At 37.9% G+C, this 13,797-nt stretch overlaps 1 protein-coding gene across 1 annotated transcript in view; it reads left to right on the forward strand.

Moving 5' to 3' along the window:
• Positions 1-12,726, forward strand: part of LOC106661888 — a 35,035-nt gene extending 22,309 nt beyond the window's left edge. The window contains exons 3-25 of the mRNA XM_014385624.2: positions 764-894; positions 3,116-3,242; positions 3,302-3,535; positions 3,597-3,739; positions 3,807-3,968; positions 7,048-7,222; positions 7,302-7,518; positions 7,578-7,733; positions 8,787-8,964; positions 9,052-9,223; positions 9,303-9,411; positions 9,478-9,641; positions 9,700-9,869; positions 9,929-10,067; positions 10,125-10,351; positions 10,408-10,758; positions 10,817-11,029; positions 11,089-11,343; positions 11,402-11,562; positions 11,623-11,788; positions 11,856-12,264; positions 12,320-12,470; positions 12,532-12,726. Of these exons, the coding sequence (XP_014241110.1) occupies positions 764-894; positions 3,116-3,242; positions 3,302-3,535; positions 3,597-3,739; positions 3,807-3,968; positions 7,048-7,222; positions 7,302-7,518; positions 7,578-7,733; positions 8,787-8,964; positions 9,052-9,223; positions 9,303-9,411; positions 9,478-9,641; positions 9,700-9,869; positions 9,929-10,067; positions 10,125-10,351; positions 10,408-10,758; positions 10,817-11,029; positions 11,089-11,343; positions 11,402-11,562; positions 11,623-11,788; positions 11,856-12,264; positions 12,320-12,470; positions 12,532-12,693 (4,372 nt within the window). The 3' untranslated portion in view covers positions 12,694-12,726. The remainder of the gene's footprint in view (positions 1-763; positions 895-3,115; positions 3,243-3,301; positions 3,536-3,596; positions 3,740-3,806; positions 3,969-7,047; positions 7,223-7,301; positions 7,519-7,577; positions 7,734-8,786; positions 8,965-9,051; positions 9,224-9,302; positions 9,412-9,477; positions 9,642-9,699; positions 9,870-9,928; positions 10,068-10,124; positions 10,352-10,407; positions 10,759-10,816; positions 11,030-11,088; positions 11,344-11,401; positions 11,563-11,622; positions 11,789-11,855; positions 12,265-12,319; positions 12,471-12,531) is intronic.
• The last annotated feature ends 1,071 nt before the right edge of the window (positions 12,727-13,797 follow it).

A 13,797-nucleotide genomic window follows, 5' to 3' on the forward strand; every position in this document is an offset into this window, starting at 1 on the left:
CACAAATAAATGTAACGGCCAATTTACAGGTTCATCATCTTTCAGACCATAGGATGAATCTCACAATTTATTGTTTTAATACTGTATAAAGCTTTAAAATTGATTTCCCAAAACTTTAAAAAATACTTGAGAGGTAGAAAATCAACTAAGCTAACAAGTTGTTTTCTTTTATACATATTATGCTTGACTAAAGGCACTCTCAATACGACACGCAAGGATGGCACAATTACACAGAAGACAAACACTTTGAGCCCTGAAGATGATCTCAATAAAGATCGAAACGTTGGCACGATAAAGAAAATGTTTTTCTGAAACCTACATCACACCCGATCGCATCTCACGATATCTGAATAACTTGACTAAAGAAATCAATTTATTATGCAAAATCCTTAATCCATCTTTAATTCTCATTTCATGGCATGTGACCTCCGGGTGCAGCGTTAGAGTGTTAGCGTTGTGACTGTGTGAAAATTTTTTTTAATCACATTTGTAGTATGTATGAATATGTATGTAAAATCATTAATTTATTTTTTAATAAGTTCTTTTTGATATTTTTGCAAACGGTAAATCCAAATTTAAACGTACAAAATAAACAAAATATTTACATATTTATTATGCTCTTAATTAGTTAGCTTTGACCTTTGCTCAAAATTTAGGCGGATATGAATGCTGTAAGTTAGTTTTAATTTTGTATTTCCAAGCGAATCGATAAAATAAATAATCATTGTTATAAACTTTAATTTATTTTGAATTTTGGTTTCAGATGGGGACTGCTTATAACAGGAGGTGGATCGACTCAAGTGCCTTTGGAGGATCTCACCGCTTTTGTAAATCAGGCTCACGAAGCGATGAGCCAGAGGTTTCACAGTTTCGAACCGAATCTGCATAACAACGGTGAGTTGGATATTAAACCCGGAATATGGAAAAGTCCAGAAATGGATAGAAGAAGAAAAAAGTATTTTATCGAAAGTATAACCACTTATTTGTTTTCAGTGTAATTCATTCTCTGGATTTTGTTGTCATGGCTTTTGATTTCGTTTTTGAGTTTTGAGATCATAAGCCCAAGCAAATACCTATTAGATGACTTGGGACTTGAGGGTTTACTTTTTTTGGTTGTGTAACGATCATTCGGTGTTATTTTGTAGTGTTTGTTTCTGCAAATATAATTTTCTTAGACGGTACCCTTTTAGATTGCTATACTGGTTTTGAGTAATGACCTTTTATCTGTAAATATCATCCGTGCTTGTGTGAATTCTTGCTAATTCTTCGTGAGGTTCGAATTGAACCTTGTGCCATCATACCACTCCTCAAAGAATATTCTTTTGAAATATTTTGAAGTTTCATCTCAAATTCATACAAATTGGCCAACAAGATTTACAGCAAGAAAAGAAAATAGCATCAACTATGCCGTAATAAAAATAAAATAACAAACTAGTATCACAAAATTCTAACACGCGCTTAAATGGAAAAAATCCCAACCTTAGAGAAAACAATGAAAATCATGGCACATAACCAACAAAAAATATTTAAAAACAAAAGAACGTACTACAACAGGGAAACTTTGAAACCATACAAAAGTACAAAAATAACAAAACCAGAAATTTCGCATTATTACAATAAACCGGAACAATTTAAAAGGTTCGTAAATAACGAAAAATTGACACTTAAAAACCTACATTCAATAATAGAAAACTAATCAACACTCAATTTTTTTCTGTACCTACTTCGAACGTCCCCGTTCTCGCTCAACTTGTCCCACAAACACTTTTAGGCATTTAAGATTGGTCTGTGCTGTTTCATTTATGTAAATCCTTTTTAAAGGTTCTAATATTTGACAAAATGTCAAAACCTGTCATAAAATCGCGAGAACAGGTGATGGAATATGCTGAGGCTATAACATCGCACCGAAAAATTCCCTAATTTTTTGTTTTGCCGGCTAACTGCTAAGGTCATTGTATAAATGAACTCAGTGTGAGCCAATCTACGGCTCTTCGTATATTTTCTATCTACGAATCATTTTTTACTTATTGCTAATATAAGTGCTTTAATTTGTATTCAACCCTTTCACTCGTGGTTATATGATCATGATTTAATGCTTCATACATGACTACGTTCACACATTCATGCTGTTGTAAGAAACAACCTAACTTCCAAAACTAATATAAAATATACGCTACATTATTTACAAAACTACAGTTGGGAAGCCGGCAGGCTGTTCATAACCTCGACATCCTCCCAACATTCACGCTAATAAATACAGGGTAGAAACTTTCAAGCCATATCTACAAATAAATGTTGGGTAGCTGCCGTAGATTTAGTATTACTAGGTACTATATTCAGCCACAGACCCGATCATACACAAACGCACACACATTTCACATTTGCGCCTATAAATACATTCACACATAGGGGCAGTCACCTGGGTTTTTGTAGTATTCCAGTGCTTTATCTCTTCCTTTCAATTACCAATTAATTGACCAATTAATACTTTACAATTAATTAAGGTTTTCAGTTGATATGATAAAAGTATCTAGCCGAAGGTCGTGGGTTCGAATCCCTCTCGTGCCATTAACTTTTTTTCATCTCAACTAAAAACCTTAATTAATTGTAAAGTATTAATTGGTCAAGCGGACCACGAAATTAGTGAATTTAATTAAATATAGTTACACCCCAATGGAAGCAAGAAGCATATATGCAACCAGAAACTTGTATTAACTTCAGGTATTCAAATAATTTATCTCTACAGTCATTGTTAGGGTCTAAAATTCTTCCGTCGTTGGATATTATATTTTTGTAGTGACTGTTTCTCCACATGGTGGGTCTTTTGCCGATAAGGAGGTGTCCATGGGTTAACTGGGTATGGCCAATCCTCAGTCGAATCAATACTATTCTATACTTTTTTAAGATTATCCTTGGCCCACGGTTTCATCGTGCGTTTGATACCTTTTATCCTAATTTCCGTCGTCGCACTACGTGAATTGCATTGTCTCTGTTGAAATGCACATAAGCAGATATGTTTTTCTATTCTTCTTCCTATTTTTATATTTTTATTCTGTTAACTTTTAAATCTCATAGTTGGGAAATTGAAGTAAGAATCGCTTTTGAACAAAAACAGGTATAAGACAGGAACCAGGAACTCCGGCGTGGTTCATGGGTGCTTCGCACACAGGCAAACCGTCGACTAAGAACATCACTCATGCTGCTCTCATGGCGGAAGAGACGACCAAGTACATGTCCCACGCGTAAGTTTTGCTAATCGATTTTTTTGGGTCTTCTTTTCATAGTCTTGGTTTTCCTCCAGCCTCGGGTTATCCGCGTCTGCTTTGGTGGGACATCCAGTCATCGGGACCGAACTTGGACAGAATTGCCCCGCTCACGAAGAGCCTTGGTGCCAGGCGAAGAAGTACCGCTCGTTGAGCGGTCATTGCAACAACGTGCAGACGCCTTCGTGGGGTTCCGCGGGAAGTTCTTACGCCCGTTACCTGTCGCCTGACTACGCCGATGATATAAGCTTGCCTCGAGGAACGGCTTTATAGTAAGTATGTAAATAAATAAATCGAGCCTTTTTGTACGTTTAACTATTCGATTCATTTTAGCCCGGAGGGTCTTCCGAGCGCGAGAGACGTTTCGTTGGGAGTACACGACCAAGTGGACAGGCAGCACTCGCATTTAGTAGCTACCGCAGCAATCTGGGCGCAACTGGTTACCAATGACCTTTCTTTAACACCTCAAATGACAGGTGAATAAGCAATGAATATTAATTTCGTCTCGTTTCTCTTTTTTTTTACTGCGTATTTCTGCTAAAGGGTACAACGGCGTAAGGTTGAAATGCTGCGGAGTTGAATTTGCCGATTTTCACCCCGAATGCTTTCCGATAAGGCTGCCGGAAAATGACCCCATCCACGGCGGTGCACGTTGCCAAGAGTACACCAGATCCGCTACAGCCCCACGAAAGTCGTGTACACTTGGTATTGACTTTTTTTGTACATATTAAAAAAAATCTAAACTTTAAAAAGAAACTTTAACAATGAATAATGTATTTTACGTGAAAATATTTTATATTATATATATATATATATATATATATATTGGGTTGTCCGGAAAATAATGCAGGATTTTGGTATTAAACAAAAAAAAAGAAACTAGTTACTTTAAAGCAATGTTCTTTAATCAAAATAATTTCCCATACTCTCAATACATTTCTCCCAACGTGTTGGTAACTTATTAATTCCGTCTGAGTAGAATTCAGAATTTTTAGAATTGATAAAGTCAATAAATGCATTTTCCAGTTCCGTTTGATTTTTGAATATTATGTGTTGTAAGTAGTGGTCCAGGTGTCTAAAAAAATGGTAGTCAGTAGGCGAGAGGTCCGGAGAGTAGGGTGGGTGAGGCAAAGTTTCATAGCCAAGCTCCAATAATTTTTGTGACGTTACACGTGACACATGTGGTCGAGCGTTGTCATGCAACAAAATGGGCCCTTTCCGATTGACCAAAGAGGGCTTCATTACTGCCAATTTCTGATGCATGGTATTAATTTGGTTACAGTATGATTCAGCATTGATGGTTTCGCCAGGATTTAAGAAGCTGTAGTGTATCAAACCAAATGAAGCCCACCATACCGTAACCATTACCTTTTTTTGATGAGTTGGGGGCTTTGGAAAATGTATTGGAGCTTCTCCTTTGTCGAGCCACTGTCCAGAATCCACTTTTCGTCACATGTAACAATTCTGGCCAGAAATGGGTCATTTTTGTTTCGACAAAGAAGTGATGCACAAACATCAAAGCGCTGATTTTTTTGGCGATCGTTTAATGAGTGTGGAACCCAATTTTCGAGTTTTTTCACTTTTCCAATCGCCTTGAGGTGGTCAGCGACGGTCGTTTTACTGACTTTGAGTTGCTCTGCAAGTTCTCGAACAGTTGTTTTGGGGTTTTCTTCCACCACTGATCGCAGAACATCATCATTAAGAGAGGAAGGCCTTCCACGACCTTCTTCATCTTCAAGGCTGAAATCTCCCTCCCGAAATTTTTTAAACCACCTTTGCACAGTGCACTCATTAACACAACCCTCGCCCCAGACTTGGTTAATGTTTCTAGCCGTTTGGGCTCCGCTTCGGCCGAGTTTAAACTCGTAAAAGAAAATCGTACGAAATTCTCGCTTTGACATTATAAGGATGACTGAATTATTTCCAAGTAGCGGAATGCTACAGAGGTAAACAAACAATATCATTTGGAAGAGGATTAATAAGTGTTGACATTCATACAAATGAGTAATCCTGTAAACGTAAACAGAATATTTTATATAGATTTTTTTTAATGAAAACTTAAAATCCTGCATTATTTTCCGGACAACCCAATATATATATAATATAAAATAAATATGGAAATTTCTTACATTACAAATTACATAGTACATAAATAAAGTAGGCGACCAAAGCCTTAAAGAGGAGGATTTTGTGAGCAAAAGATTGGACATCTCTGGCTGAAAAATATGATGTTTCCGATAATTTGGATTCTTTCAAGCCGAAAGTATTACAAGTGGATGTAAACAAAAAAATACTGTTGGAGTTCAAAGAGGGAAAGAAAGCTTCTTTCCGTTCAAGAGCGATGACTTCTGAAAACTTTATACTTTACAAAGAACTGGCTCCAGCTGTGAAGTGCGCGAGCCTATTGCCTGCAGTGAATTTTCATACTGCAAGATGCTTTTTTAGGCTTTGTGGTGAGCTTGTCTCGTTGATCTCTAGGCCTTATACTGCTTCTGAGATATGTTCTCCCTGCAATATGTGCCAGCGTGAGGATCTATAGTTGTCCTCCAGCGAGCGAGTTCGCCAAATTTCTCTCAACTTCCAAACACTTATGCTGGATGTTCGACTCCTGAATGGTCCTGCCTGGAACGTTATAGAGCTATATGTCCCAAGCTATATGTATGAGCTATGTCCCAATACAATTTCTGACTACAATTTAATACAATTTTAAAACAAATTGTTAAAAAAAGTTTTTTTTTACCAAAATATTAAATCAATAAAAAAATTAGATTCAAATAATGATGTAGTAGTAACAATAGTATTTACTAGTTGTATTGAAAAGAAAAAAGGAATGGAGAGAGAGAGAGAGAGAGAGAGAGAGAGAGAGAGAGAGAGAGAGACATAGTGATGGGATTTAATAAAATAATAAGGAGAAGTGTTTTATACTGTTTAATTATAATAAAACAGGAATTGTAATAATTGTGTAATGTACCGTGTAAACAAATTAAAATTAATTTAAATGAAGCTATTTACGTTAGAAAACGTGATCAGTGTTTACTTTAGAATCACAAATGGCTCATTGGCATTATTTTCTGCCAGGGTACAACATCTATTTTGTGGAGGGAAGAGGGATTTTTCTGATGTTAAAGTTTTTTTAAAACATTCTTACTTTTTAAGAGCTTTTCTTGACATTTGTTGACTTAACATAAATAGTTCTCTTTCTCTCTCTTCCTGGGTGAAGAGATGGATGAGCAGTAGCTCACTGGGGCTAGCCACTTATGTTTTTAAGAAACGGGAGACGGACTTTGAAAAAGTATGAGCTATAGTAGAATCCTACAGTTTTACTGTTTCATTACAATACGACTCAAGAAACAGGCTTTTTTTTCAATTTTTTATGTAGTTTCTTTTTTTAATTTTTGAAAACTTCTGGTGAAAGAGTGACTAAAGTGCAAAAGGAACAAGTAATCTTGCCGTGTTTCTGTTGATAGTTTAGCAAGATATAAAAAAATAATTACATATTTGGTAATTGTACTTCGAACAACAAACAGTTTAATTATTGGACTTTACATTTACTAAGTCATTTGACAGGACAGTATTTTTTTGCCAAAGCAGTATGAAAATTGTTTGTTATTTGTTTGCATGCAAAAAAATTGTTATCGTAAAGGTTAAATACTTTATAATTAAATTCAAAGGACATGATATTAGCTTAGACTTACGGTAATAACATTTTATAAGTAATATAAAATTTCTTTCAGCATTTTTTCTTTTATTTAAATAAACAATAATTTGAAACGAAAATGACTAGGTCCTCGAGAGCAGGTCAATGAAGCGACCGCTTTTCTCGACGGATCTTCACTTTATGGGACATCAACTGAGGAAAATGAACAGCTCAGGACTTTCGAAGGGGGGAAGCTTCTTCTTCCCAACGGCCTGCTTCCTCCCAGCAACTCATCAGACTGCAGACCAAGTCGAAACCACAGGTTATATTCAAGGCTACTATTATCAAACCGCAAAATGCATACGATCAGCCGACTTTCTTTAATCGCGCTCATTTCTCAGGTGTTTTAAGTCCGGTGATGTACGAGTGAACGAGAATATCGGCCTCGCCACGATCCACACTATACTGGCAAGAGAGCACAACCGTCTGGCCGAACAGCTGTCGATACTGAATTCACACTGGGTCGATGAGATACTTTTTCAAGAAGCCAGGAGACTCTTGATCGCCCAGCTTCAGTACATAACTTACAAAGAATTCCTGCCTCTTATTCTCGGCCAGGTACCCCGATCGATAAAACAATCTTGATATAATAGCAATAATAATCAATCTTTGGACAGGATACAATGGAATCTTACAACCTGCAACCGTTGGACGATGGCTATTTTCAGGGGTACGACATCAACCAAGACCCCAGTATTGCCAACGCCGTCGCTTCTGCAGCATTACATTTTTCTGTATCTCTAATGCCGACTAGCATGAAGCTTTTTGATTTGGTAAGAGCTTAATAATTACAGCTTATTTAAACAAAATATTATGAAGACATCTGAAAGTATGAACCTGCAGCTTGAACGTCTGTTATCATTTGATCTGACACAACTTGATCGTCTACTAAGGTTATTTATGGATACGGGTTGAGGATAAAAGAGGTGGCCAAAAGGAGTTCTGCACTTTGACCTGAGAAGATCTATTGTGCTCTTCTATTTTTTATAAATCACTGGTGCCCATTAGGTTTTTACCAACCTCCATAGCTAGCGGCTCCTTAATCATGCTTGCGAATTTTCCTCTCCTAGTTGCAACAATCTCCACCTACATAACTCCTCACAAAAACATAAAATGTGTTCTGCGGTCTTTTCTTTATCATGGCAATATCTGCACAATGTTTCTTCTGTCTGTACTCTTATTCGGCGCATGTGCCGCTTAGGCTATAGTGCTTTGTCAGGAGTCCAACCAGAATCCTGGTTCTGATGCGGTAACCCTCCAGTAATTCCTTTGTAAGTGAGTGCATTAAGTCAGTCATGTCTTTTGTATATGTTATCTTATATTCATAAAATGTCTAAAAGGTCGTACACTATTAACTGTAGGAGTCTTTTATAGTTTTTCGTTATCAATGTGAAATCAAATTTGTTATCGGTTATAAAGTATTTTTAGCGAAGAAAATGAGTTGTTTAAGTTAACGTTTTGGTGGTACTTGATCTTCGTCTGAATCAATCGTCTTGAACTGATCGACACTTTTCTGGGTCCGGCTATTTTCGCTGTTTTTTGTGTTGTGCTCATACGAGTTTCCGCTTGGTTTCGTGCCGTCTAAATTAAAAAACGAAATGTGATCAGGGTCTTCTACTTGAATGTGTCGTGCCTCTGAGATATTCGATTATATCTATTTTAATTCCTGTCCGCACTTCCCAAAACACCTATTTTAATATTAAAAAATGGCATATAGATGGGTAAACCAACCTCTATAGATGCCAAAACGCGCCCGATGTGTGCGGATTTTCGATATGGTTCCATCTCATTCTGTAAAAGCTTAAAACTATGAGAAATTATTTTAGGATGGCCGAGTAATAGGAGAAGACACTTTGGACAAAACATTTTATGCACCGTTCAGACTGTATTCGAAAAACGGCGTAGAAACAATTGTACAGTCGTTGCTCAGATCTCCAGCACTCGACAGTCAAAGGCATATCAATTCTGTTTTCACCCAACACATGTTCCAGACGCCAGAGCAGGGTAAAATAATTATTTCTCAATATATAAATAAGAAACGATAATGTATGTAAATGAAGCGTTCTAAGAATTTTGTTTTGATTGGTAAAGAGGGCGGAGGTTTGGATTTAATCGCCCAGCTTATTCAGCAAGGCAGAGACCACGGCATTCCTGGCTACACGAAGTGGTTGAAGTTTTGCGGGATGAAAGAGCCTTCCACATTTTCTGAATTGATCAACGTTATGCCCCAAGAATCCATCAACGCTCTTCTAAATGTTTACAGGTGTTGCAATATGATTTAACTCAATTATATCGCCAACAGGACGATCGATTTTAATACATTATTGACTTTATTCACTTAGAAATGTATCGGAGATCGATTTACTCTCAGGCGGTCTGAGCGAGTACGTCCCTGAAGGAAGCACGGTCGGCCCTACCTTCCGATGTCTTCTAGCAAAACAATTTTTATCCGTAAATATTACAAACATCTATTGTCTATATTTGAAAATTGGTTACATGAAAAAATATATTTTGTAGATAAGATCTGGTGATAGGCACTGGATGGAATCCGAGCATTCTGGTTTCACACGTGCACAACTGAAATCCTTGAGGGAAGGTTCAAGCCTCGCTAGAATTCTTTGCGATAACACCGCCATCAAGTACGTCCAGCCGAACGCTTTCCTGACAATCGATCCTTTCCTGTAAGGCACAAAAAATGTATATATAAATATGTTACATTAAATATTGATAATTTCGAAGGAATTCTTATATGGAGTGTGGAACTGATATCCTCGGCTTGAACTTAGCACCGTGGAAGGAAGAGAAGAAACAGTTCATCATTCCGAACAAACAAATATCAGAAGCTATTGAGAAAGCCGAGAGTGATCTTTTAAAGCTGCATAAGCACGAGTGGATGCTTCATACTCAAAGTAAAAGTCATGAAACCTTTTAGACGTTACTAAGGATTTTTTAATATTATTTTTTATAGATTTGATGGCAGATCCGCAATCTCCAGTAGGAACCGCTTTTGGTTTCAATCGCCCAAAACGCCAGGCGGCCAAAATCGCCAATACCTCTTTACTGCTCGAATACGCTTCCACAAGATTGATAAGAAGCTTCATCCAGGGGTGTGTAAATTTTAGGACCGTAGATAAATTGTATTTCTAATAAATTTGTTTGAACAGGGAGCTTCAGGATTTAGAAACGAGAGACATCAATTCTCTGGTTTCAACTTTGCCTCAAGTTGAACTCGGGATAACAAGGGAGACGGAATGTCTCGAAATGAAACTGCCCTGTGATCACACGTCCAAGTACAGGACTTACAGCGGTTGGTGCAATAATCTCGAGCGACCTGAATACGGTCAGAGCTTCAGGCCTTTTGCTAGGATACTACCGCCAGTATACGCGGACGGTAACGTTCTTTAAAATTTAAGAAATAACAATAATATTCATTTTCATTTTTTTAAGGTATTGGTGCTCCACGAATGTTTTCCGTCAATGGAGGTACTTTACCTTCGCCTAGGCTGATTTCGACTATGATCCACACGGACAAGTCACGCCCTCACACCAGATACACTCTCATGATGATGCAGTTTTCTCAAATAACAGACCACGATCTCACATTTACACCTGTCAACAAGGGTTTCGTCGGGGAAGGGATTTTAAACTGTCAATCTTGCGATTCGCCGCAGACCGTCCATCCGCAATGTTTCCCCATCGAAATTCCAGACGGTGATCCTTATTTCCCTTCAAAAGGTCCTAATGGCGAGAGGCTCTGTATACCTGCAACGAGATCAATGCCTGGGCAAGAAACTCTAGGTAAACTATTAACAATATAAGACGATTTATAGAATAATAAATATTTTTTTAATTTTAGGTGCACGAGAACAAATGAACCAATTGACCGCATACCTCGATCTTAGTTTCGTTTACGGAAGTGATACTTGCGATGCATCGGGCCTTCGAAGCCGTAGTGGAGGCACGTTGAACGTGACAAGGAGTCCGTTCGGCCTGCGAAGAAAGCCTCTGTTGCCGGAAACGCCTACAAACCTCGAATGCAGGTCAAGGAACCGTGTTTGTTTTAACGCAGGTAATAAACACGAAATGGAATAACTTAACATAACTAATTACTGTACAAAATCTTTCAAGGTGACGCCAGAGCGAGTGAACAGCCGGCGTTAGGTTCTTTGCATACTGTCTGGTTAAGAGAGCATAACAGGATTGCGAGAGAGTTATCTCGCATCAATCCTCACTGGGACGATGAAAGATTATACCAAGAGACAAGACGAATCTTAGGAGCGGTTTATCAACATATAGCGTTTTCCGAATGGCTTCCACGAGTAGTCGGGAGGTCGGTCATTTCCAAATACGGACTACAACTGAACAAAGACGGCTACTTCAGAGGTACGCACGTACAAATATTTTCTCAAAACTCTTGCTTTATGTACCGTATAAATTGTAGATTATGACCCGCTGTGTGATGTAACGATCGTCAATGAATTTTCCGCCGCTGCGTTCAGGTTCGGCCATAGTTTGCTCCGTCCTAATTTCAGAAGAGCTACTCCTGATTACCAAACAAAAGATCCGGCCATTCGACTTAGAGATCATTTCTTCAACCCAGAGGTTTGTTTTAAGCATACATAACAATATTTAAATTTACTTATAAATATATTTTCTTTAAAGGTTTTATACGAGCCAGGTATAATAGACGAACTGATTTTGGGATTGGTCGACACTCCTATGGAAACTTTAGACAACTTCATTACAACAGAAGTGACAGAACACTTGTTTGAAAACAAGAGCGTCCCATTTTCAGGGATGGATTTAGTTTCTTTAAACATTCAAAGAGGTTCGTTTATAATTGACGATTGTAATTATAATAAAATAAATATTTATTCTTTACCAACCAAATCCAGGTAGAGATCATGGTATACACAGTTACAACGACTATAGAGAGTGGTGCGGGCTTGGAAGGGCGAATTCATTCAACGACCTCCTTTCCACGACAAACTCAGATTTAGTCGAGCAATTAATCAGAACGTACGCACACGTAGACGACGTAGATCTGTTTCCCGGTGGGATGAGCGAGAGGCCCATCCATGGAGGAGTCGTCGGGCCGACTTTCGCATGCATAATAGCAAAACAGTTTTCAAAAATAAAACGCTGCGATAGATTCTGGTACGAGAACGACAGGGAATTCACACGATTCACGCTAGCTCAGCTTGGAGAAATAAGAAAAATCCACTTGGCATCGTTGCTCTGTAATAACTTAGACAGCGTGAAGAGCATCCAAAGAAACGTGTTCGACCTCCCTCATACATTCATGTCAGTTAAATTAAATTTTAAAACAATGCCCAAACTTAATGAGTCGAAATTTCAGGAATCCGAGAGTGCCGTGCAAAAAGATACCGCAAATCGACCTTGCACATTGGAAGGATAGCGCGTCGTGTTCTATCAAACAGATCAACATTGATATCGGAAGAACGGCAAATATTTCACCTTGTGTCAGTTGCACATGTACAAAAGAAGGGGTGTGTATATAAAAATAACGATTTTGACTAATTAATATAATAAAACGAGTTTTTATTGCAGCCGATTTGCCAGACCGTGAAAGTCAACAACTGTATATCGCTGCTGCAGAATTTTTCACCGGATTCTGTTGCCGCGGATACGTCTTGTAAAGTTCAGTGCCTCTATGTTTTCAAAGTCGTACAGGAGTACACGCAGAGCCAAAACAAAGTTAATTTAGCATGAGGATCTAAAAATAAATTAAACTGTAAATACTGATTGAATTTTTTGTTGTATATTTCATATGTATGTGGGAGTAAAGTAACCATGAGACTGTTTTAATAGTTTTTAATAACTGAATAATAAAAATACAATAGGAATATAGATACATGTATATACGACTTCGACAACGACTTGCCTTCGGCACTACTTCTGTACGTCTGTCGTCTTTCTTTTGTTCTTCTGTCTTCCTTATTTCGTCGCTAGGAGCATTGTCGCGGCACCATCTGCGTCGCCACCTACATGTATATATATATTTTTTTTATAAACCGAAAGGTCATAAAAGTATTAATTTATTGTCTGCAATAGCAATATGCAGCATGTCACATGGAAAATTTTAACTTTTTCATAATTCACAAAAATGCATACAATTTTTTAAAAAAGTGTCTGTTTTAAATAAATAAAATGTAAATAAAATGTCATTGTTTAAATAACCTTTGCCCAAATTATGTTACTTTTTAGATATTCTGTTAATACAGAAATAAAGACGATGGTGGCTCTGCCTTCCTTGTCTGTACCGATTCCTTCAAGCGGTTATTAACCGATTGCAGTCCGTGACGGGTTCTTCGTCGACCTTCTCGTTGTGGACTGGATACCCGGACAGATAGATCTTAAGCGTAACAAAAGGTGGCTAAGGGTGGGCGTCCCGACCTCCGGACCACCCTCTGACTCTAAAACTGCATTATAAAACATGATTAAAAGTAAGTGGCAATGTCGGTTGGGCAGATCGGCAGATAAAGCCTCACGTAAGGGACTCGTAGAATAAGGGTCATCCTCGTACGATTAAGAATACGCCACGCGAGGCTGACACATGGCACTTACTTTTGGACTAAACCTGACTATGCATCCAGCATATAGAGAAAAGCAGTTCGATGTGTCCCACATAATTGAATTGTACAATTCCTTGGCAATATGTAGAGAACGCGTGGGAACGCTAACGGATAATTGTGCTTGAAGTCGGTAGCGAGTATTGCGGTCCCCTGTTCCGATTCTTGGAGGAAACGGAGTTGTTTTATTGTATTCATTCATTCATTGTATATTACTAATAGTTTTGTTTCCAAGCGTGAGTGG

The sequence above is a fragment of the Cimex lectularius genome, unplaced genomic scaffold (assembly GCF_000648675.2).
Source record: "Cimex lectularius strain Harlan isolate CLEC.00 unplaced genomic scaffold, Clec_2.1 scaffold312, whole genome shotgun sequence".
In the NCBI taxonomy this organism is placed as follows: domain Eukaryota; kingdom Metazoa; phylum Arthropoda; class Insecta; order Hemiptera; family Cimicidae; genus Cimex; species Cimex lectularius.